General features: G+C 55.4%; 7 protein-coding genes across 7 annotated transcripts; 3 read left to right on the top strand and 4 right to left on the bottom strand.

The window, feature by feature from the left end:
- Window positions 1-544: 544 nt before the first annotated feature.
- Window positions 545-2,055, bottom strand: BO66DRAFT_393149 (spherulation-specific family 4 protein). Its single transcript, XM_025647690.1, has 3 exons — window positions 1,457-2,055; window positions 1,047-1,404; window positions 545-965 (listed from the first exon to the last, which is right to left on the bottom strand). Exons 1-3 carry the CDS (start codon window positions 1,846-1,848, stop codon window positions 648-650), a joined length of 1,068 nt encoding a protein of 355 aa, XP_025502168.1. The 5' UTR covers window positions 1,849-2,055; the 3' UTR covers window positions 545-647.
- Window positions 2,056-5,519: 3,464 nt separating this feature from the next.
- On the top strand, window positions 5,520-8,025 carry BO66DRAFT_430006 (nucleobase cation symporter-1 family protein). Its single transcript, XM_025650497.1, has 8 exons — window positions 5,520-5,941; window positions 6,002-6,031; window positions 6,089-6,156; window positions 6,220-6,436; window positions 6,494-6,839; window positions 6,896-7,066; window positions 7,122-7,441; window positions 7,576-8,025. The coding sequence occupies exons 1-8, from the start codon at window positions 5,866-5,868 to the stop codon at window positions 8,001-8,003; spliced, it is 1,656 nt and encodes a 551-aa protein (XP_025502167.1). The 5' UTR covers window positions 5,520-5,865; the 3' UTR covers window positions 8,004-8,025.
- Window positions 8,026-8,462: 437 nt separating this feature from the next.
- On the bottom strand, window positions 8,463-9,470 carry BO66DRAFT_327011 (ankyrin repeat domain-containing protein; the record flags this gene model as incomplete). Its single annotated transcript, XM_025643928.1, has 1 exon — window positions 8,463-9,470. A coding segment is annotated over one exon (1,008 nt), but the record flags the coding sequence as incomplete, so codon positions are not given.
- A 2,960-nt stretch (window positions 9,471-12,430) lies between these two features.
- BO66DRAFT_440269 (uncharacterized protein) lies at window positions 12,431-13,351 on the bottom strand (the record flags this gene model as incomplete). Its single annotated transcript, XM_025651238.1, has 2 exons — window positions 12,431-13,211; window positions 13,269-13,351. The coding sequence occupies 2 exons, from the start codon at window positions 13,349-13,351 to the stop codon at window positions 12,431-12,433; spliced, it is 864 nt and encodes a 287-aa protein (XP_025502165.1).
- Window positions 13,352-13,475: 124 nt separating this feature from the next.
- BO66DRAFT_440268 (uncharacterized protein) lies at window positions 13,476-15,537 on the top strand (the record flags this gene model as incomplete). Its single annotated transcript, XM_025651237.1, has 3 exons — window positions 13,476-13,513; window positions 14,013-14,772; window positions 14,869-15,537. The coding sequence occupies 3 exons, from the start codon at window positions 13,476-13,478 to the stop codon at window positions 15,535-15,537; spliced, it is 1,467 nt and encodes a 488-aa protein (XP_025502164.1).
- Window positions 15,538-16,962: 1,425 nt separating this feature from the next.
- Window positions 16,963-18,492, top strand: BO66DRAFT_289637 (uncharacterized protein; the record flags this gene model as incomplete). Its single annotated transcript, XM_025643162.1, has 1 exon — window positions 16,963-18,492. A coding segment is annotated over one exon (1,530 nt), but the record flags the coding sequence as incomplete, so codon positions are not given.
- Window positions 18,493-19,713: 1,221 nt separating this feature from the next.
- On the bottom strand, window positions 19,714-20,923 carry BO66DRAFT_403077 (uncharacterized protein; the record flags this gene model as incomplete). The annotated part of the gene is made up of 5 exons (XM_025648843.1): window positions 19,714-19,721; window positions 19,804-19,817; window positions 20,081-20,087; window positions 20,215-20,474; window positions 20,559-20,923. The coding sequence occupies 5 exons, from the start codon at window positions 20,921-20,923 to the stop codon at window positions 19,714-19,716; spliced, it is 654 nt and encodes a 217-aa protein (XP_025502162.1).
- Between the last annotated feature and the right edge of the window lie 591 nt (window positions 20,924-21,514).

Here is a 21,514-nt window from a genome sequence, read left to right as displayed (position 1 = left end):
TTATTAGAAAGCCTTGCTCTTGTCCTCTAAACTCCCGGAGTTTTTGATTGTAGAATGAAAGCAGGGATTTGAGTTTTAACAACCACTCTACTCATTCGTGGGGTGGAGGCGACCAACCAACCCGTGGGTACCGAGAGCATTTATGCTTTTCAGATGCAAGGATGACTCAGCCAGGCGCGACATAAGTTAGTTAACTAGTTGACTTTGCATCCATGACATGGACCCCGTCGGAGCTGCATCTCTCGCTGCGTCTCCCAACAAACAACCACATAGCACCCATCTAGCAGGACAATGCCGTAGCATTGATTGAGTAAGAAGAATAACACCCAAGCAAAGAAGCTCAAGCGTAACGTAACATCATCAATTTGCCCATAATCCACTCCCATGCCACCAGGACACAAAGGAAACATGCATATCGATCCACAACACACACATCTATATATACACCGAATAGAAAGGACAACGAGAGAATAGAAAGGTAGAGGAGCTCAAACCCAAACCCAACCCCCCCCCAGCCACTGAATCTTCCAGCCGAGCCACAACACCCTCCACCACCAGCACATGATGCCCGATGCACGATGCACCCCCTCAACCACCAGCACACACACAACCCCGACCAAGCCATCCAAACCACCCAAACCCCCCAACTAAACCAACTCCAACAACGCCGGCACCACCGAGTTCATATACGTATCATACACCATGTACGAGCTCGTATTGCCCAAGAAGATCTGCTCGGAGATGTTGCCCACCTGCGTCAGCAGCGTCGGCAAATGCACGGTGTCGGGGACCCCGTAGACCATGGACGCCAGCTTGGTGTGGCTGTTACTGGAGGCGTTGAGCTTGGTGAAGGTGCCGGCGGAGATGGCGTCCTGGAAGGAGGAGTAGGGCGACTCGAAGACGACGGTGCTGTCCGCTAGGTCGAGGTAGGCGTTGTCTGGGGGGGTGCCGGGGTTGGTGACCACCTTTTGTATCGGTTAGTACTGTGCTGGATGAGGGGGACCGGGACCGGGAGGTTAGGTGAAGGGTAAGGGGTAGGGGCATACGTAGTTCTCCGGCCCAAGCCCGTCTTTACTCTTGATGAGATTCGACAAGGTCGTGTAGTAGCTGACCAGGTCGGCGCTGTAGGCGTTGGGCGCCTCGTCCAGGAAGATCCCGTGCACCGCGAACGAGCTGTTGCCCGACGCGCTGGGCCAGTTCGCGTACGTGTTGATGTCCTTCTCCACGTCGGCGATCGCCCGCGTGCCCTTTTGGGTCGGGACGTAGCCGATCGCCAGCACGTTGGAGTTGGCGGTTAGGCTCGGGACGGCGGTGAGGAAGGCTGCGTCGGGGAGGGCGCTGGTGCCCGGGCCGCTGCTGGGGTTGATGATCACGGTGAAGTGCACGTCCGGGAAGGATGCCACTCTTTGTTGAATCAGTTCTGGGTCTTGGGGGGTGGGTGATGTAGGTGACATACAAGTCCAACAAGGGAGTCCATTTGCCCGGGTCCGGGTACACGTAGAACGGAATGATCACTTGCGCTTTCAGGCTGCTGATCGCTGCCGCCGCGGACGAGGCCGCCGCTGCTGCCGAGGATGCGACGACGGGGGCGGACGGGATCACGGATTGGATCGCGGTGGTCGTGGTCGCGGTCGCGGTCGCGGGCGCCACCACAGTCGCTGCAGCTGTCTCGCTGTCGTGCGGCCGGGTCTGCCAGATCGGGGGCCCGACGCTGTAGCCCTGGTGGTGGTGGTGCTGGCGTCGGTGCAGGTGGTCGTGCTGATGGTGGCCCGCGGTGGCCGGCGCGGGGAGCAGGGCGATGCAGCTCAGCATCACCCCGAGGGCACGAGAGGGAGTGGTCCAGACCATAGTGCAGGAAGTAAAGAGAAAAAGAACGACTTGAGGTTAAAGAAGTTGAAACTGAAGGTAAAAGGTAAAGACGCTTGCCAGAAGCTCTTGAAGTCCCGCTGGGTTCCGGGCTTCTGGCCCTGAGGGACAGACCATCGAGTCTTTATACTCAGCTCTCGTCCCCGCCAGGGTGAGGATTGCGTGTGTGCCTGGCCCAATGCCGAAGCCAGTCATCAAGTCAATGGAGTCGCTTTTCAAGGTCAGAGGAGTAGGCGCTGGGATTGGGGATCGGACATTTAATGTGAAACAACAGGCGAGGATCCGATTAGCGGGCAAACGGGCAGATCCTGGCCCGAGTGGAGATTGCAGGGGGACTGTCATTCCACCGCCAGCCCTCATTGGATCTCGCTTGGAAATTACTATGTACTTCTAGTCGATGTGCCTGGCACTGAGGGCTAGAAAACTTTTCCGACTTCGTTCTTTCTTTCTTCCTTTCTTCCTTTGACGGTACCCATCACAATTGCGGTCGAGGTTTCTTTGATGAGGGTTTGCCCCTGCAGATGCGATGGGGTGGCCGTCTCACTGCTTTCTTTGTGTGTTCCCGCACCCTGTACTGTACATTACAGCGTACACTACGGAGTACGGAGTGCATACTACCGGGTCAACATGTCTTCGCTGACCCCGCGGCCCATCAGACCAATGCGCGCAATGCAGCAATGCAGGCTAGGTAAGATCACGACTCGTGTAGGCGCCCTTAACTACCTACCTAGTACTCAGTCTACAGCCATCGACAAGGACCGACCTACTTTCTGTCCCCCACCGCGCACTGGGCCAGCCCCCGTCCAATTTCCCCTCGCCCATGACCTCGAATTGCCAACCCGGCCAATCCCTTGGTCCGCACGGACAGGCGTCTGTTGGACCCGCCCCATCGGTGGCGTTTATCTAATCCGATCACGGCCGCCCATCTCATTTCATCTCCTCTCATTTCATCTGTGCTGGGTTGAGCTGTTCGAGGTTCTCGATGACGGGCACAAACCACCGGGACAGACAAAGAATGTTTTGGGGGATGGATGGCTTTGCTGGTCGCGATGGGCGAAAGTCCGACCGTAGAATGGGTCGGGGGGGTGTGTTGTTTTTTGGTCACATTTTGAACTGCTTTGTACCGTGACCGGTCAATATACTTCGCTGCTGGACCTAGTGACAATCGGATGGTTTGAACGAGAATCATGGCTCGCATTCGAGATGTCATGGTCCAGGGAAGATGGCCTTGAGGATAGTTAAGGCCGAGTGGGAATCCTTGGGGTCGGAATTAAGCCCGCCGGCTCGAACCGTGGCTCGGAGGCCCGGTAGTTGTCACCTCGGGGGGTGGTACTTGTACCTCGCGGTGACCGAGTAATACCTCGCCAGGGAGGTGATCAAAAGGGGTCATTACGGAGTTCTTTGTGTGTACAACCACTGAGATGTATCACCGAAATGAAGGTGATACTCCTGGCACTGTCACGGTAGACACGGTTGGACCACAAAGACTTGCCTTCAAGATTGCGATCGCTGGAGGGTGCTGTGGGTGGGAACTATGATTGGGCGCTGTTTCCTGGGATAGGGCCGGACGTAGGGCTCCTCGGACGACGGAGCATACTCTGTGTCTGCTCCGATGCCCGTACCTGAGCACAAAGCAGATTGCATTGGATCTGTCAATGTAGGGTGTCCTTGCATGCTCAAACAACAAACAAATCCTCGACCCGGGCTGTAGCGGTGAACTGACGAGGGGCGACTCCTGCCAGCTGGGGTTGGCTGACACCTGCTGATGAGTCGATTCAAGTTTGCGCGATCAAGATTAGTCAAGACCGGTCATCACGAGGCGGCGCCAATGTCAGGGGAAGAAGGAAGACGAGCGCGGCGGGAGTCGAACCTGCATCCACAAACGGGCTCGTATCCTGACTTCGGCAGCTGCTTAGCAATTGCGCGCGACCCGTGCATACTGCCAGCATTGACTCGGATTGAGTGAATTTGCGACTCAGTGCTTGTCTTGTCTCTTCCCAGCGGCGTTAGAAACTGGACACCAGTGCTTAAAGGTGGCACAGCAGCCGATTAGGTTGATAGAGTTATCTCTAACCCAACGTGGCCATTGGTCGCGTCAGTCCTGTCCTCCTGCCTTATCGCCCCCAACTGCGGGAGCCTCAGGTCGCTAGGCGAAGTCCGCCGTCAAGCAGGGACAGTCTTATTGATACCAAGGCAGCTATCGCAGCATCGATGGCGAATTCCCGCCCGAACTTGTAAGCTGACTATAATGTCTTGTGCTCTATTGTCCTGCAGGATCGCTGATAGAGTACTTATCTCCGTCGGTTACACCGAGTCCACCGAGTCCGCCGGGTCCAGCCTGGATTTCAACGTGTCTGACCGGCGGAGTTGGTATGTCACCATGAACTCCGCAAAGCGATGGCTAAAATTGTCTTGATTGTTGAGGGGTGAGAAGAGGATACTCCCCGAGAGCAGTCACCAGCCTCCACCGTTCCAAGATAAGGTGATCAGCGATTACTCGAGTCGGTCGGCGTTGGATGGCCACCCAAGCACGGATCTCCCATCAACCTCATTCCGCTGCAGTGCAACCCTGGGGTTAATTAGTGCATCACATGTCTTACCTCCAGGTTGGAGCAAACGCTTTCTGGCCGTGGGTGAAGTGCCAAGATGCCGGCTAGAACTCTTAGTCGGATTCTCGAAAATGACTGGCAGCCGGGAGACTAGTTGATCTAGCCCGGAGCAACGTGCCAAGGGTCTCCCAGCCCCAGCAGGCTGACACCTGGGGCAAACTCAGGCGAGTGCAGTGTTATCGCAGTGACCGTCCAAAACATGACTGCTGCTGTCGTTGCCCGCATGGTGAGCTATATGGCCATCGTTTCTACGGAGTATCGGAGGAGACCTGAGCTTGTCAGACACCCTTCCACACCTGTTGATCACGCTACATGACTCGGGGGAACGTCGGGGATGGCGAAGTCGGGTGGACATTGATTTCACAGAGAGTCATGGCGGCTCCAGCAGCGAAGGCAGCACAGTCGGGTGAAGGATCTTCCTGCTCCGGGGATGTGGGCAGAGCAGAGGAGTTGAGGCTATCCTCGGCGAATCCGCGTGTGTGGCTGGGATTGCCTTCCACACAGTCAGGTGATTGGCAAGCCGGCTGCCCTCCCGATCCACTTTTCCTCCCCTTGGCCGCACCAAAAACCTTCCACGAACCGTGCCGGAAGGATCAGAAAAAAAAAACCTTGATATCTGCTGATGGCTGATGCAACCTTCTTCTTTGATATGATATTGCTTGATATTGTTGATAGATAGCAGTCTTGCTTTATCTCCCGTTTTTTCCCATATGTCTTCTAGAATACATCATCTGTCTCACTGAACTTTATTGCCACCTGTTCGGAGGCTGTCCGGTGAGGATGAAAATAGCATAGCATCGACCCATGAGCCAGACTTCACGTCGATCCGGGAGAATCAGGCTAGATTCGGTGCGCGTGTGCCTTCTTTTCCCTTGAGGTCTAGCGTAGCACCACCGGCCACACCCATAGGCTAAACAGAAGAACTGTGACTAAGAAGAACCGGCGAGGCAAATAGGGTTGCAACCTTAGGAATCCACCCCAGCAGAGCTTATCACCGCACGACTCTCCTTTGGGCAATCTCCGCCACTGCACCACTGGGTAACTCAGGGCTGCAGCCAGTCTGCGTGGCGGGAAACCCTCTTATCACACACTGCACCTCCCCATCGGTCCACTGCTCTGGTTTCGCTGTTATCGTCTCACCCACCCAAAGTGAATTAAAGCTAGCCAAAAGCCCCACTGCCATACACCACGAACCCCACTTGAATTTTCCCTCCCCTCCTCTTGGCTTGGCTGCCCTCATTCACTCCCTCCCGCTGGGAATAAAATCCTGTCCACGCCGTGACGTTTCCTCCTTCTCTCTCCTCCTCCCTCTTCCTCCCCTCCCAAATTTTTGGGCCTGGGGGGACTGCTACCTTTGTCTTTCCCAGTATCTTATCACCAAACCTCAATCATGGCCCAGGTCGGCACGAGAATCGTCTCCGCCCTCGAGCTGGACTCCAGCCGGGATTCGCGGTGGTCCAATGAAGGTTGGATTTCTTTACTTGCCCGCGCACGCGACGCCTGTTGTTGACTTGGCCTTCCTGCAGATCTGCTACCCACTCCCCCGGAGCAGTGCAGTAAGTTGTTCTCGGTGTGTTGACATCGGTGAGAGCCCGGGCTAATCTGCACCCTAGCCTGGCGTTGGTGGAACTATGTCTCCTTCTACTGGTCCATTTCGTTCACCAACTGGACTCTGGGATCGGTAAGCGCGTTCGCCTCAGCCCTGAGTGAGCACCATCACGGAACCCCCCTCTGACCGCAGCAGAGTATGATTGGAATTGGCCTTAACTGGTGGCAATCCATCATCGTGATCTTCGTCTCCCAGATGATCTCCTCGATCGCGATGGCCTTCAACTCGCGCGCGGCCAGCGTGTACCACATCGGCTTCCCGTGCGTGGGACGCAGTGTCTTCGGCATGTGGGGCAGTTTCTACTTCGTCGGGGCGCGGGCGGTGCTGGCGATTGTCTGGTACTCCGTGCAGTGTGCGTATATCACTCACTACTCGAACCGCTACTTGAACCCTCTCTGACGCGCAGCAGTGTACTACGGCGCCGAGTACATGTTCAACATCCTCCGGGCGATCTTCGGCCACCACTTCACCGACATCCCGAACCACCTGCCGGCGAGCGCCCACATCACCACGCAGCAGATGCTGGCGCTGTTCCTGTGCTGGATGGTGCACCTCCCGTTCTGCCACTTCCGGCCGTACCAGCTGCGCGGGTTCTTCATTTTCAAGACCTTCATCTCGCTGCCGGCGATGTTCGGCCTGTTCATCTTCGCCATGGTGAACACCGGCGGGAAGATCGGGTCGGTGTACACGCAGGACAGCAAGTCGACGACGGCGATGGCCTGGTTGATCATCTCGGGGATCAACAGTGGCCTGGGGTGAGTGCCTCCAATAAAAAAGCTGGGGGGTGAGGTGAGGCTAACCAGAGGCAAAGTAACACCGCCACGCTGATCACCAACCAGCCGGACTACTGCCGGTGGGCGAAGACGAAGAACGCCCCGCTGTGGACGCAGCTGATCTCCAACCCGATCGCGACGACCCTCTCCGCGAGCCTGGGGATTCTGGCTACCTCCGCCATCAACAACAAATACGGCACCTCCATCTGGTAAGTGCCCCATCCACCGCGGCGCTGCGTCCAGCATCCCCCCTAACGACGACAGGAACCAATGGGACCTGATGGAATTCATCCTGGACCGCTACTGGTCGGGCACGACGCGGTTCGCCGTGTTCCTGGCCGCCTTCGCCTGGCTGGTGCAGATCCTGGGCACCAACGTCGCGGCCAACATGATCTCGTTCGGCGCGGACTCGTCCATGCTGTTCCCGCGCTTCATCAACATGCGCCGCGGCCAGTACATCGTGCACACGCTGGCCTGGGCGGTGTGTCCGTGGGAGATCCTGGCGTCGGCGACCAAGTTCGAGACCTTTCTGTCCGGGTACGCCCTGTTCATGGGGAGTGTGGTCGCCATTATGGTTTGTGAATGTACGTTGCCCCTCGCCCCTTTTCCCTTGTCTTGCCCGTTGCCCTTTCCCCATGCCCCACTATCCCCCATTCTCACCTCTCCCCATACCCTAACCTCCCCCGGCAACCAAGCTAATCCCAATATCCGGCTGCAGATTTCTGCTTCACCAAAGGCAACATCTTCATCCCCGCCCTGTACGACGGCACCCCGCTCAACAAGAGCTACTACTACCTGAAGGGGTGGAACGTGCAGGCCGTGCTCGCCTACATCATCGGCATCGCCTTCCCGTTCCCGGGCTTCGTCGGCTCGCTGGGCGCCTCCGTGTCGACGACCGCCACGCGCATGGGCGACCTCGGCTGGATTTTGTCGTTTGTGACCGCCTTCGTCTGCTATTTTGGGATTTGCTGGGTGTGGCCCACCGAGAACCAGAAGCGCATCCGCGCGGAGAAGCTGGGGTGGGAGGCCGCGGTCGATGACGAGGAGGGCGAGGTGTACCTCAATGCGCGGGATGTGGGCGGCGTGACCACGGAGGAGGTGGTGGTCGGGGGGAAGGATCGTGAGGTCGAGAAGCGCGGGTTGTGATATTCCTTCGCTTCGCTTTTGGGGTTGGTTTGGTTTTGGGGGTGGGGGGATACTTGGGGATGGGGGAGGAGAATGGGGGTCGGGCTATTGGACCTGCACCTGCACCTGGACTTGGACTTTGACTTTAACTGGGGGAAGTACATACCGTACATACTGCATTGCGTTGCATACTTACATATCTTCACTCTTGTATAGATGGGGGTGAATAATGATTGACGGTCTTTTGACTTGTGGCTTCTGACTTCTACTTCTTACGAGGGGTAGTTCTTTGGGTGGTTGTATGTTCAACTTCGTTGTTCTTCTCAAAGCAGCGCTAATCCGGGTATACAGCCCCAACACTAACAGTAACTCCAAATCATATGCACTCGCTCTCTATCCCAAGTCCTCCCGCTGGTCGTATCCAATCCCTCCTCTATCCCAAACCCTCCCGCTAGTCATCCAACCTCCCCCCCACCCACCTCAATCACACTCCTCCCCAACCTCGGTCCCCACCTCAGTCCCCACCTCCGTCTCCACCTCCTCCGAATCAAATCCCAACATACTACTCCCCATCAACAACGAAACATCCTCGCACAGCTCCCCATAGGTAGGATCCGTCCTCGCCAACTCGCGACACCGCCTCTGCAACGCCTCATCGACGACATGCACCCTCCCGACAAGCAACAGCTTCATAATGCCGAACCGGCGATACAAAAACGCGCCCTCGAGATGGGTCATCTCCGCCGAGGGCCGATGGCCGTACTTGCGGGTGGCCCGGAAATCCACCCGGGCCGCGGGGGGCGCGTCGAGCATCGCGCGCACGACCTCGACGTACCCCTTCTCGATCGCCAGGGCCAGCGCATCCCGGTTGAAATTGTCGGCGAGATTCAGCGCGCAGCCGGCGTCGATCAGCGCCAGCGCCGTCGCCTCGTTGCCGTCGCGCAGCGCCAGGTGCAGCGGCGACTGGCCGTGGTCGTTGACCGCGTCGATGGCCACCCCCTCCGTCTCGTGGAGCAGGATGTTCACGATGGCCTTGTCGCCCGTCTGCGCCGCGACGTGGAGCACCGTCGTCCCTGCGGCGCCCCGTAGGCGGCCGAGCGCGCTGGCGCTGCCGTTTGCCAGCGCGTATTTGAGGTACTCCGCCGCTTTGCGCGAGTGGCACAGGTTCGTGAAGGCGTCCATGCATGTGATTTGTGCCCCGGCGTCCAGGAGGGTCTCGATGAACGTCTCGGTCTCCGTGCCCGGCCCCACGAATGGGCCGGCGAGCGCGCCCCCCGCGCCGTCTTCGTCGGGGAGGTTCGGGTCCGCTTCGTCTTCAAGCAGGAGTCGCACGACCCCCAGCTGGCCCGTGGCGACCGCCCAGCGGAGCGGGCGGATGCCGTACGCGTTCAGGCAGTTGCGGTCCGCCCCCATCAGGAGGTATGCCCGGACGTCGTCGACGCGACCGTGCTGTGTGGCCAGCTCCATCGGGCCGGGGTAGTATCCTGTTCCCGGGAGCCATTCGACGGTCCGTCGGCCTTCGGCGTCGGACAGGCCCAGCCGGATCTCCGTTTGCCAGGCGCTGTCCGGGATGGAGGTCGTGTCCTGGCGGAGTTGGAGCTCGTGGGTCAATTGGCGGTACAGGGTTTTGCAGGTTTGGGTCAGGCGGGAGAGGACGTTTGTGTCGAGGTATTTGGCGACGTTGAGGACGCGGCCGAGGGGCAGGGGCGGGATCGGGTCGTGCGCGGCGTCGATGTCGGTGTCGGTTTCGGTGTCGGTCTCGGTTTCGGTGGCGAGGGTTGTGCGGGCGCGACGCGCGGCGGTGGCTTGGGTGCTGGCGAGGCGGCGTTCGAGGACCTCGTAGGTCGCGTTGGTCACGGCTTGGGTTTGGGAGAGGAGGGCTTGTTGCAGGGGCGTGTAGAAGGGGGTTGCGTTCTCGTTCTCGTTCTCGGGGAAAGGAGTTTGGGGTGGTTGCGAGGTCGGTTCGCGCTTCACTTTCACTTGAGCCTTGGGCTGGGAGTCGGCGTAGGCGTGTGCTGGTTTGCGCATCTGGCTTCTATCACGGAGGATGCGGTTCGGTTGTTCCTCTTTTTTTATCCTGGTCGAGTCCTGCTGCGGAACGGAGGTCTGTTTGCGGGTGTCTCGGTCCGCCCACTCCACCCGGGCCCATTTACCCCCCTTCCCCTTCTGAGAGTCTCCGTTGGGTTTAGCCTGCGTCTGCGGCGGGTGAACAGCTTGCTTCGTATAACTTCTGGTCCTGCGAGGCGACGTGGAGGCCAAGATCCGCGCACGTTTGATCGGCGAGCGGAGATCGATCGTCTCGGGCAGATCGACGGGCTTGCGCTTCCGGAGGTTCTTGGGGCTTGGCCTCTGTCCGTGCTCTCTCGAAGCGGGTTTGGGTGAAGATAGATCGACAATCTCGGGAGCGACTCGGGCTTTGCGTTTCTTGGGGCTCAGTTTCTTGAGCGAGCCGAGGTCGATGCTCTCGGCGGGCTCTGAGGCTTTGCGTTTTGGGGCCTTTGGGGGTGGTGGGTTGGCGATTGTGGGTTGGGTCTTGGGGTGGGCGAGGGTCGTCGGTGATGTGAATTTGCATGTTGGTGTAGGCTCTGGGGCGGGTTGCGGTGCTGGCACTGGGACTGGGCGGTTTCTGCGCTTCTTTGCCAGCATGCTTACTCGCTCGGTGGTTTCTTCGGTGTCGGTCGGAGGTTGTGTCTCTTGCTTGATGGTTTGGGGAGGATTGGTGGGGAGTTTCGTCTCATGTTGTGTGGTGGCCTCCGTCTCCTTCTTGATGTACTTCGATTGATCTGTCTGCTGATTTGTCTGCTGGTTTGCGTGTTGTTGAGTTTCATCATCGATCGCGTGGTCCTCGCGCTGTCTACTGACCACGCTCACTTCATCCGTAGTCTCTTTCTTTGCATCATTTGTAGGCTGTGTAACCTGTGTAGAGAATTGTAGACCTTCGTTCTCATCTGCGGGTTCTGTCTCGTCTTGTGCTGCGCGGACGCTCACTCCCCCTGTGACGTTGGCATTATTCAAAGACTGCATCACCTGCTCCGAAGTTTGTGAATGTTGGTTCTCGCTGGCGGAGTCGGCCTCAAGCATCTGAGCGGACATCCCCACAGGCATATGATTCTCATCGTTCATCGGTGTATGGAACTCATCCTCATTCGTAACCTGCATCTCTTCCTCGGCAGAGTGCTGGTTCTCTGTGTTCTGGGGCGACTGTGTCTGCTTCTGCAGTGCCGCGCGCCTCACTTTCGCCCGCATCCTCGCGGCGCGTTTCTGTTTCGATGGACGGGCCATTTCTTCTCTCTAGTGACCAAGAAAGAATTCGATTTGGGAGTGTGATGGGTCGGTGTAGCGTGTAGAAACGCTTGGTTTCTGGGTTGTGATGAACGTTGATTATATCCACCGAGTCGGATCTCGGGGATCTAGTGTAGAGTGAAGATTCAGCGACGCGTACGTCTGGGTAAACAGGCGAGTGGGAAAAGATGAGACGAGAGGAGATGAGAGGTACAGATTTTGATGTTTATTGTTTGAATCTAGAACGATAACGTGTTGATGATGAAGGAATACTGGTCTGCAGTGTGTGTGTGTGTCGAGTGCAGGAGAGAGATAGGTTGTCGATGATGTGGGTAGAGGTTACGTTGATGATGTGGAGTAAAGATTATGTTGTGAATCTTGTTGCGATAGCGATGTCAAATGTTGTAGAAAAGTACTCGATGTTTCACTCCGTTCCACTCTGTTTCGAGGGTTGTGTAGTGCTGTGTGATGCTATTTTGGGTTCTTTGTGCGAACAACGAGCCTTGTTTTGATAATGTGGGTGGAGGTAACAAAGGATGGTGGATTGTCAAGTGGGTGGGATCTTTGTTCTTAAGCATGAGACAAAGGGGGTGTTTCTCGGGAGGGAAGGTGTGCTGGGACAAAGAATTAAGGTGGTGGTGTGGGAAAGAAGAAGTTATGGAAGAGAAGATCTACTGAGCTTGGTTCCTGGGTTGGTTCCTGGGTTGGTTCCTGGGTTGGTGATGTGGGAAGTTATGAGGGGTGTAGGCCTCTCCCAGAAGAGGTGAAGAGGTGGGTGAGTGAATGGCTTCTGGGGTGGGTGAAGTAAACAGGTGGCTGAGGGGCTCAACATCAATTTTACAAAATTATCTGTTTTGTTTCTGCTCGCAGGTTTTAACCATCACAAGGTTAGAATATTTTCGATAGCAATGTCCAGGGGGGGCCGTTACTCTGGTTAGCTGATTGACCAACGTACTGAATAAGCGTATAGTCACGCTGTGATTCAGCAGGCAGACTTTGGGATGGGAATGACCTTCTCTTCGAAGGCAATGTATTCAGCAAATGCAACTAAATCACAAGTAACGCAATATTGCAAGACAACCCCAATCCAAGCGCACCATAATCTCAACCATCCCAATATGTACCAGACTGGAGATCTTCAGATCCTCGAGTGCCGCGAACAGACCTTACCAAGGAACCTCGCAGGCTTTCCTATCATTCCCAGTCGAACCCGAAGGAGCACAAACAGGCCACCCGCGGAAGGGATCATCGATGTCTGAGACCGAACGACTCTGCCCACCCTCGGAAGCGCGACGACGCACGACGAAGGAATCGGGATGCCAAGAAAGAGCATCTTCGCTATCTAAATCGCGGCCAGAACCCAAACCACAAGAATCAGCCTCATAGCCAGCAGTTGGCCCCTCGAAATACTTCACCATGGCCACCGCAAACTCGGGATGGTCTGCAAGAAACGAGTCAAAGATGTCGGCCGCCCGCACGACGTCCAAGTTGCGGACGGTGAAACGGGCGAGATTCCGACAGGCTGAATGGCTCGCGCCTAGCTCCGCAACGGCCATAGCACAGATTTTCACAAAAACCGAGACCTTGGAGGGTCGGGGATAGTTCTCGAAAAAATCTTCAGTGACCGCGCTGAGATAGTCCTGAGCCAAGGCGACGAGCTCGGAGATTTCGTACTTGTCTGCAAAGGCGATCATATCGATATGTAAGGTCGCATAATCGATTACAGAAAGGATTTCGCCCACGCCAACGTTGAGCTTGGTATTATCGTACTGCGCGGTGTAGTAGCCGGTGTAGGCCCATTCAACAAAACGAGCAAGGATGGCCAGTCTGTTGTCGCGGATCGTGGACAGGTGGAACTTTGGGGCTTTGGCAGCAAGAAGGTCGGTGTGGATGCAGATGGGGACGTCCGGTTCGACGCTGAGGTTGACCATCTTGCTTGCGAAGAATCTGCAGGCCATATATTAGCTTGACAGGACATGCATTACTTGGGTGAGTAAGACGTACGGAAGTCCGGAGGCCACTGGAGGAATACTGGAGGGCTTCACAGCCTCCTCCTTCGGCAACATGCCGATGATCTTCCTCGCCATGCGAGGTTGCTTTCGTTCGTTCTCTTTCTGATGAATACTTCAGGTTCTATCTGTTCTGGAGACCTCTGAGTGTTAAGAGGAAGTGGTTGGCAAGCTGAAGTGACGAGAGCTGGAAGGCCTTGAAATGTTAAAGAGTGGGGAGTTCTCCAATGTAGGGGATGGGTGGAAGAGAGAGAGTAAGAGAGAGAAGAGGAAGCTTGGGGAGAGTGAGGATGCTGGCTTGCGATAGCAGTGTAACATAGTGAATCAGTGAATCAGTGAATCAGTGAATACAATACGCTGCTGCAACTCAAAAAGCCTTGGGCGAGAAGTACGAGGGGGAGATAGTAGTGAATGATCCAACAGAAACTATCTCACTATCTAGAATTCACTAGCGGAGCGTGTTACTCTTCAAAAGTGGTGTAAGGCATACATCATCATTTCCCATCCGTCTGACGTTTTTTCTTTTTTCTTTTCAAGCAGTCCCAGTCCCCTCCAAACTTCTGTGAATACAGGCAACCTCAGCAGCCAGCCGTGCTTGACCAGTTGGGCATCATTTATCACAACTGAATTCATTAAAATAATCAGTGCTGCGTGACTGACAGTCTGACTCTACTCGTGTCTCGCACCTTCCCTCCCCATCTCTTTCTCTCTCATCAACCCCACGTTGAGCGTGAAGCAGAATGCCCCGGTCATCCATCCTCAATCTCCCTCCCGAGATCCTGAGCCAGATCCTCGGCCTTATTCTGGGCCGGATTTCTTTCGAACGGCGACTCGGCATCCTGCGTTCAGGTACCGGCATCATTGCCCTTCTCCTCACCTGTCAGCAATTTTACCGCCTCACAGTTCCCCTGCTGTATCACGAACTGGAGTTTTGCTACCCGTCTGGAAGAAGAACGAACTGCCTCTACCGCTCCTTGCAATCCGACCCGAGCCTACTCTTGCCCGTCCGATCTCTTGTCCTGGTCCTACAACGCGATCGGACCAAGACCTGCATTTCACTCGAGGACTATGCGGCTGCAGCCAATGTGTTAAGCCTCTTTTGCGGCGCCAAGGTCTACACGCTGAGGATCCAGGGAGAGGTGGTTTGGTCGCCCGAGGACCAGGAACGCCTCCAATCACAACTCGAGCCTGGACAGTCTATCGGAAACGGCCAATGGGAGCTCCTACAGCATGCTCTCCGGCACCTTCCAGCATTACGGAGGGTGGAGCTGATGGGCGTTATCAATGAACCTCGTGACGGCTTCGGGGGCCGGTTTGAATGTCAGCTGCAGGGCTATGCGGAGCTGCGTGCGTTGCCCGGCACAGACCCGACAACCCCGTCGGCGATCAGAAGAGAGGCCCACGAGGGTTGCGCTGCTTTACAGGTCCGTCTCTCTCCTTCCATTGGTCCCGATATCATTCTTTTCCTTTTCGCTCCCCCTTTCCTCCTGTCTTTCCTGGTTCGTTCACATCGCTAGAGGCCGTCTCCCCAAAATACCTCTGATCTCGAAGGCCAAAGACCACGCAGGCTAACCGCTACCCCTTATCGGCAATAGGATGATGCGGCTTACGGCTTGGTTGAGTTCAGCCTGGCCTTCGACGAGCTCCTCAAGAACGGAATCCCGCACACACCCGCCACCGTCAAAGTCTTCTATCCCTGGCTGCAGGCCCACCCCCACACTCTCCGCCGCATGGTCTTCGGTGCAATCCCGTTCTACGCCCTGGGCCTGGAGTTCCGGGCCTCCACTTTCCCCAACTTGCACACGGTCGTCTGCTTGCCCTTCCACGTCATGTCTGAGACGCATCCCCGCGTTTACTGGCGTCCTGCCGCAGCGATTGATCAGCTCTTAAGCCCGACAGTGCGGACGTTTGTCTGGGACCTGATCAGCTACGGAGATTTCTGGGGGCCAGGCTTGTTGGGGTTCGACGAGCCACAGGCGCGCTGGCTGCTGGCGTTTGCCGAGGGCGCCTTGGCGGGCAAAGGCCAGGCGCTGCGGACGATTCGGATCGAGTTCGTGCCGTATATCGATTGGCTAGGCTATGTAGACCCGGACGATTATCCATGGGATCGCATGGAGCAATTAAAGCAAAAGATGCGCGTGCTAGGGATTGCGTTGGAGTACAACACTCCGACTCTCACGCGTGAAGAATATTCACGGTCTTGTAAGGAAGTTCGGCAGTTGGTCGAAAGTGGCCAGCTGCCTCCAATGGTGGATAGGGTGTGAGGGCGTGAATCGGCAGACGGGGAATGCTGTATTTACACAATCCTACAAGTATGATGCGATCACAGGTCTCGACATAGACACCACCCTACAGTAGGCCAAGATGAGCACAATGCAGTTGGTTTCAGCTCCATCTCGAGCACAGAGGCACCCTTTAGTATGCAGGCCACGCAGTATAAGCGCACGGAAGATAGGTGTATATCAGTGCTAGGAGTCCTAGCTACCGACGAGTATCGGCTCTGATGCAGGTGAGTCCATTACTGACCTCGTCTTGGGGTACACTTACCTTAGTTTCCCCATCCCCGTTTTGTCGCCAGCGTGGCAGCGCGTACATTCCGATGACTAACACCATTTAACTTACCCACTGCATGCACAGATAATACAATCTGACCAGTGAGAACAAGCTTAGTTCCGCGAAATGGTGGAGCATGGCCGAGAGGCTGCTTCCCCGTCACAGTCCATCAGGTCCCGGCTTTTCCATTTCTAGACCCCCCACTCCTCTAACCAATTCCCACCATACCATCCGGTCTATCTCGAATCACCAGCAGAACATCTAAATTAGATAAAACCTGTGGCAAGTTTCACAGAGGTACGCTGATGAGCTGCCATTGTCGAAGCTACAGTTCTCCTCGCAAGGAATTCTTAGGGTCTACATGATTCCCTGACCAGCCATCAGCCGATCGAAGACTGTCCATGCGACGGGGACTCAAATAAACGGCATGACTGTCGACAGCTTGCCGGGGAAGCACCTCCGCAATCTTCTCCTCGGGGGGTCCAAAGGCCACCGGCGAGTCGTATCATATCATGACTGAACATGCCCTGGAGAAAAGCCTGCTGGATACCACGGAGCGAGACCCACCGTGCGCTGATTGTTAGGTAAGCTCGTCAGTTTTGATGTCGGGTCCTGCAGTCCTGCAGCTCAGCTGTGGACTTTGGTTGGACCTTTGGGCAAAAGGCGACAAGTTCGCTGGCCGGTCTTGTTGTGCGCAAGCACTGAACATCGTCCAGTATATAGAATTCAGGCGTTGCACCCGGCAGACCCAACGGAACTGATGAACCTCGACAACGGACTCTGGAAGGGTTGAGCTCGCCGCCATACCCTGCATCTACTCGATTTCTGTCCCGTGAGGTTTGAGGGCAGCCCAGAAGATGATGTGCAAAGCGGATGCACCCTCGAGTTCCATTCATATGGCTGGTTTGCGTCGGGCCTCATCTCCCCGTGATACCTCTGGCCCTAGCAACAGCAGCAGCCCCCGTAACAACGGAAGCCATTCCAAAGCTCATCCTCGGCAGACCGATGCTCGACACCGCTGCATCAAGCTCAGCCCACGCACACTGGCTGCAGCGTACATCATGTGAGAAACCCCCCTCCCCCCCTCGGGTTAACCGTTCCTGGAAGCGAACGCTAACCAAACCCCCTAAACCAGGATCTGGATGCTCAACTTCGTGCTATCGTTCGCCAGCGGGATCATCCAAACCCTCACGCCATACGTGACCAGCTCCTTCGCGGCGCATTCCGTGACAGCGACCACGACCATCCTCTCCAGCCTGCTGGGCGGGTTGATGAAGCTGCCCTACGCCAAATTGCTCGAACTCTGGGGGCGGCCGCCCGCCTTCGCGCTCAGCGTCCTGTGCACCACGGTAGGGATGGTCCTGATGGCGGCGTGCACCACAGTCGAGATGTACAGCGCCGCCCAGATCTTCTTCACGGTGGGCTCCAGCGGCATCACCTTCAGCGTGACCATCTTCATCGCCGACACCGCGCCGTTGGCGAGTCGCGCGTGGTGGATCGCCTTCGCCTCCTCCCCGAACATCCTCACCGTCTGGGCGTACGGGCCGGCCGCGCAGGCGGTGCTCGACACCGTTGGGTGGCGGTGGGGGCTGGGGGTCTTCGCCATTGTGGTCCCGGTCGTCGCAGGCCCCTTCGCATGGCTGCTCTTCCACAGTGACGCTCAGCAGGAGGATCGAGGGGCGACGACGCCGGTCCCGCGTTCCAATCGCCAGCGGCTGGCCCACTACATCCGGGAGGTCGATCTGGTGGGGCTGCTGCTGCTCTGCACGGGGCTGGCCCTGCTGCTGCTGGGGATGAGTCTGGCCGCCGACCAGCCGGGGCAGTGGCGCGCGCCGCTGGTCGTCTGCTTCCTGGTGGTCGGGGGCCTGCTCGTTGTGGCCTTTGGCGTCTACGAGCGGCACTGGGCCGCCGTCGGCGTCATCCCGTGGCGGCTCCTCGGCCACCGCAACATCGTCGTCACCTACGCCGCCGTGCTCGCCATGTTCACCGCCTCGTACGTGTGGGAGAGCTACTTCTACTCGATGCTGGTGGTGGTGTGGGACCTGAGCGTGCTGGCCGCGACGTACGTCACCAACGTCTGGGCCGTCAGCGCCTCGCTGTGGGCGCTGCTGGTCGGCCTGCTCCTCCGCCGGTACGGCCGCGTCCGCCCGCAGGCCATCTACTTCGGCGCCCCCGTCATCGTGCTGGGCGTCGGGCTGATGATCCGCTTCCGCCGCGCCAGCGCGAGCATCGGGTACGTGGTCCTGTGTCAGATCCTGGTCTCCCTCGGTTTCGGCACCATGGCCCTTCTGTTCCCGGTCGTGCTGATGGCGACCGTCGCCTCCTCCTCGTCCTCGTCACCACATCTCCCCGCCGTTCTCGCCGTGGAGAACATGGTATCCGACCTAGGTAGGGCTATCGGCTCGACCATCGGCTCGGCCATGTGGCAGGCGATCTTCCCCGGTATGCTGCGCCGGGATCTGCCCGCAAACGAGGCACAGATCCCCCTCGTCGACGAGATTTACGAGGATCTGAACGTGCAGACGGCGTACCCCGTCGGCAGTGCCGTGCGCGACGCCATCAACGCCGCGTACAGCAAGACGTACAAGCTCATGTTGATCGTGGCGGTCTGTCTCTCCGCCCTGGTCTGGGCGTTCGCGTGGGCGTGGAAGGAGGTCACTTTGGAAGACGCAGATATGTGCCGTGCACAGGCCAGCCCGCAGCTCGACGGTGAGGAAGAGGTGAAGTCGCCAGCTCTGTGAGGGTTGTGCGTAGATGAGACAAGGGCCATCGGTTTTGGGATCATGGTATCGGGGATGTGAGAAACAAACCGGCTGCCCAAGGGTGTTGGTGGGAATGAGTTGGTTCGAGCTTCAGGGAAGTGAAAACTCAAGGAGAATACGGGTATAAACTGCAATCGAGTGTAAGGGCTGGAGCCCCGCAATTTCTCTCTAGGAAAAACAGACAGCTATTGTTCTGGTGCATCGTAGTGTTCATCCCTTAGAATGAGACGAAGATTACTTACCGAAGAGCCCCACAGCCCACTTTGCATTTTCTGAGCAAGGATGCCAATAGCAATAGAGTATCAAATTGGAACCTGACATTGTTCATACTAGCCAACAAACAGCCCCAAAGTGCATGTCAGGAGCTGAAAACATATTCTTGGTATTTACCAACATTACTGTATATCTATACAGGCAATACATCTGCACAATTATAATCTAGATTTTACATGATCTTCGAAGAAAAATAACTCATATTCAACAAAGATTAGCAAAATCCCCCCAACGGGCGCGATGCTATATTATATTATTCAGCTATTTGGTGAAACAGATGTCCAAGTTGACAAAGATTATAAAAAGTATAGTAGAGGTTTTAAAATGCTTTGAAGTAGTGTACCGATTCAATCCAGTTTAGATAGAATGGATTGTTTTTTATAAATATTTTAAGAACAAAAGTGATAATACTAAAACATGGAAAAGTATTGAGACTATAGCAAAAACTGTATAGTTTCTGATTGGAATTGAATTTATTTTCTAGATATTGAATATAGAAGCTTTGCTACCGCGATATACAAAAACCTCTGGGAAGCTATGGGACCAGAAATATTAAGCAGATCTAGCAACTAGCGGCGAGATATGATTTTAAACATGTTTCTTAGAAGCCGTAGAATGGCGTCATTCTTTTATACAATAACTTCTAGTTCTCTTTCCTATATGTAAGCAAGTATCGGAAGAAGGAGGAGAAGAAGAAGAAGAAGAAGAAGAAGAAGAAATATTGTAATTATGTAGAATAGCGATATTGATTCCTTGTTCTAATTTGTCTTAGTGTGTAAGTTGAGTAGTGAACATTAGGCCGCACCAGCTGATCTTTAAATTTAGTTAATGAATTAACTCTTTAGCTCACCGTTAGTTTTCTATATACCGATTTTATCATATCTAGCAATTCTGTATAGATGTTTGTCATTTAATATATAAACTGCTTGAAGATGAACTCACGCATGAGCTTTTGGCTATAGTAGCAAGTTGTTTGTTATTCCATTATAGATACCAAGAGGCAGTATCTTGCAAAGGTGGGCTAAAGTGGATCTGCTGTGTGACAAGGGGCTAGAGGGACTTTTGGAGCCATGAGACATTAGGTAGATGTTGAGAAGGGCTTTTTGGGCCGCGGCAAAAATCAAGCAGGCCTAATATCGTCCCTCTTCACACTTGACCTTCGTCTAACCTATGCGTACGGCCCTCTCTGTTAATGGTGCAGAATAAACCAAGGTCTTACATTTGCTCTGTAAATGAAACTTTTATATTTTAACCTTTACCTATTGCTTCCCCGTCCTCTGATCGTCAAAAGCCTTTGCCGAGTTGTCCATAAGCCTTGACAGTGAACAGCGGGAGTATGTCGACCAAACGTACCTTCATCACCAACGCCTATGTGGCCGTTACGACGCTTCTCATTGTCCTGTGTGCGGGCTTTGTGGCTCTCCGATGCTGGATGGGTTGCCAAGTACACAAGAAACGGCTCATTGCAGACTGTATGGTTCTTCCAATAACCAAGAAAAGACCGCGCAGCACTCTGAAAGAGTCCAAAGGATATTTGAAAGTTGCACTCAATCTCCTCTGCCCGCTTACATATCTCCCCTTCCCCGGATTGACATTCGCGACGATCGCCTTCTCTATAAACAATATTATTATTCAGCGTGAGTTCTGGGGCTTATTTTCACACAGAGCAACAAGCGATCAGGACTGACGGATACTACCTCCCCTCGAGAGGAGGATAATCACGGGGATTATGCCAGGATTTATATACCCAGCCAACTGTCTCAACTGGCTCAAATGCATGGCCGTGGTCATCACAGTGCTCATCGCCTTTAAGCTCTGGACGACTAAGGTGCCGATTCTCTTGATGTATATGGAGCTCGTCGGTATCCAGAAATAGCTGCGCTGGACCTGCTACGCCTGTATGGCCATGGTGAGACTCGTGTATATGTGCGTCATGGCGCCCAAGTTCATGCGCTGCAACCCCGACACCGCCGAAGCGACGCTGATGAATCTGGCCGTGTGTAAAACGGGCACCACGCTGGCGGGCATGCTCTTCAGGCTCATTACACTGGCACATGCTCATCTTCTGCTCGCCTATTCCCGTCAACTAGAACCTGCATCTGCCCCCCGAGCAAGAAGCTGACGGTCGGACCAGTGCTCTGGGGTTGGAGCTTTCCTCTACAGCCGAGACAAAAAAAAAAGGCAAAAGCAATCAACTTACAGAAAAGGGCGTAAGATATATGACTATACAATCTCTGTTGGGCAGGAGTATGATCGCTACCATCATAGCACTGCACTTCGAATAGCAGGCCTATGCGGTGTCGAATACAATGGCGATTATGCTTTGCGCGTAAGTCCAAAATATCTTCTACGTTGATTTTTCCCTTCTCCGCCGATCCTTTTATTCTCCTTCCCTGTCCTAATCACTAAGATTCTTGTATGAAGGGTGATCAAAGGAACAACCGCCATCATGATCCAATAAAGCAGTTTTGGGGCACAATAGTGGTCATCTCCTTGTCCACATTAGGCCCAACCCGGAGCACCAACGCCGAGTATACATCCCCGGCGCACAATCATGTCTCTTCTTCCTCCTCGTCGCCGCATGCATTGCAAGAAGATGGGTGGCTCTGAGGTGAATGTGGCACCCTCACGGCCGGGGGACAGTTCCCCGTGA

The sequence above is a fragment of the Aspergillus aculeatinus genome (assembly GCF_003184765.1).
Source record: "Aspergillus aculeatinus CBS 121060 unplaced genomic scaffold BO66scaffold_35, whole genome shotgun sequence".
Taxonomy (NCBI): Eukaryota; Fungi; Ascomycota; class Eurotiomycetes; order Eurotiales; family Aspergillaceae; genus Aspergillus; species Aspergillus aculeatinus.
This window is presented reverse-complemented; position numbering and strand designations above follow the sequence as displayed.

Bases quoted from the DNA above. Each gene is read 5' to 3' on its own strand.
- BO66DRAFT_393149 (XM_025647690.1), bottom strand. From the start codon at position 1,848: ATGGTCTGGACCACTCCCTCTCGTGCCCTCGGGGTGATGCTGAGCTGC. The intron at 1,405-1,456 runs GTATGTCACCTA...GATTCAACAAAG, and splicing joins TGGACTCCCTTGTTGGACTT to AGTGGCATCCTTCCCGGACG. The intron at 966-1,046 runs GTATGCCCCTAC...CCGATACAAAAG, and splicing joins GGCTTGGGCCGGAGAACTAC to GTGGTCACCAACCCCGGCAC.
- BO66DRAFT_430006 (XM_025650497.1), top strand. From the start codon at position 5,866: ATGGCCCAGGTCGGCACGAGAATCGTCTCCGCCCTCGAGCTGGACTCC. The intron at 5,942-6,001 runs GTTGGATTTCTT...GCCTTCCTGCAG, and splicing joins TTCGCGGTGGTCCAATGAAG to ATCTGCTACCCACTCCCCCG. The intron at 6,032-6,088 runs GTAAGTTGTTCT...TCTGCACCCTAG, and splicing joins CACTCCCCCGGAGCAGTGCA to CCTGGCGTTGGTGGAACTAT.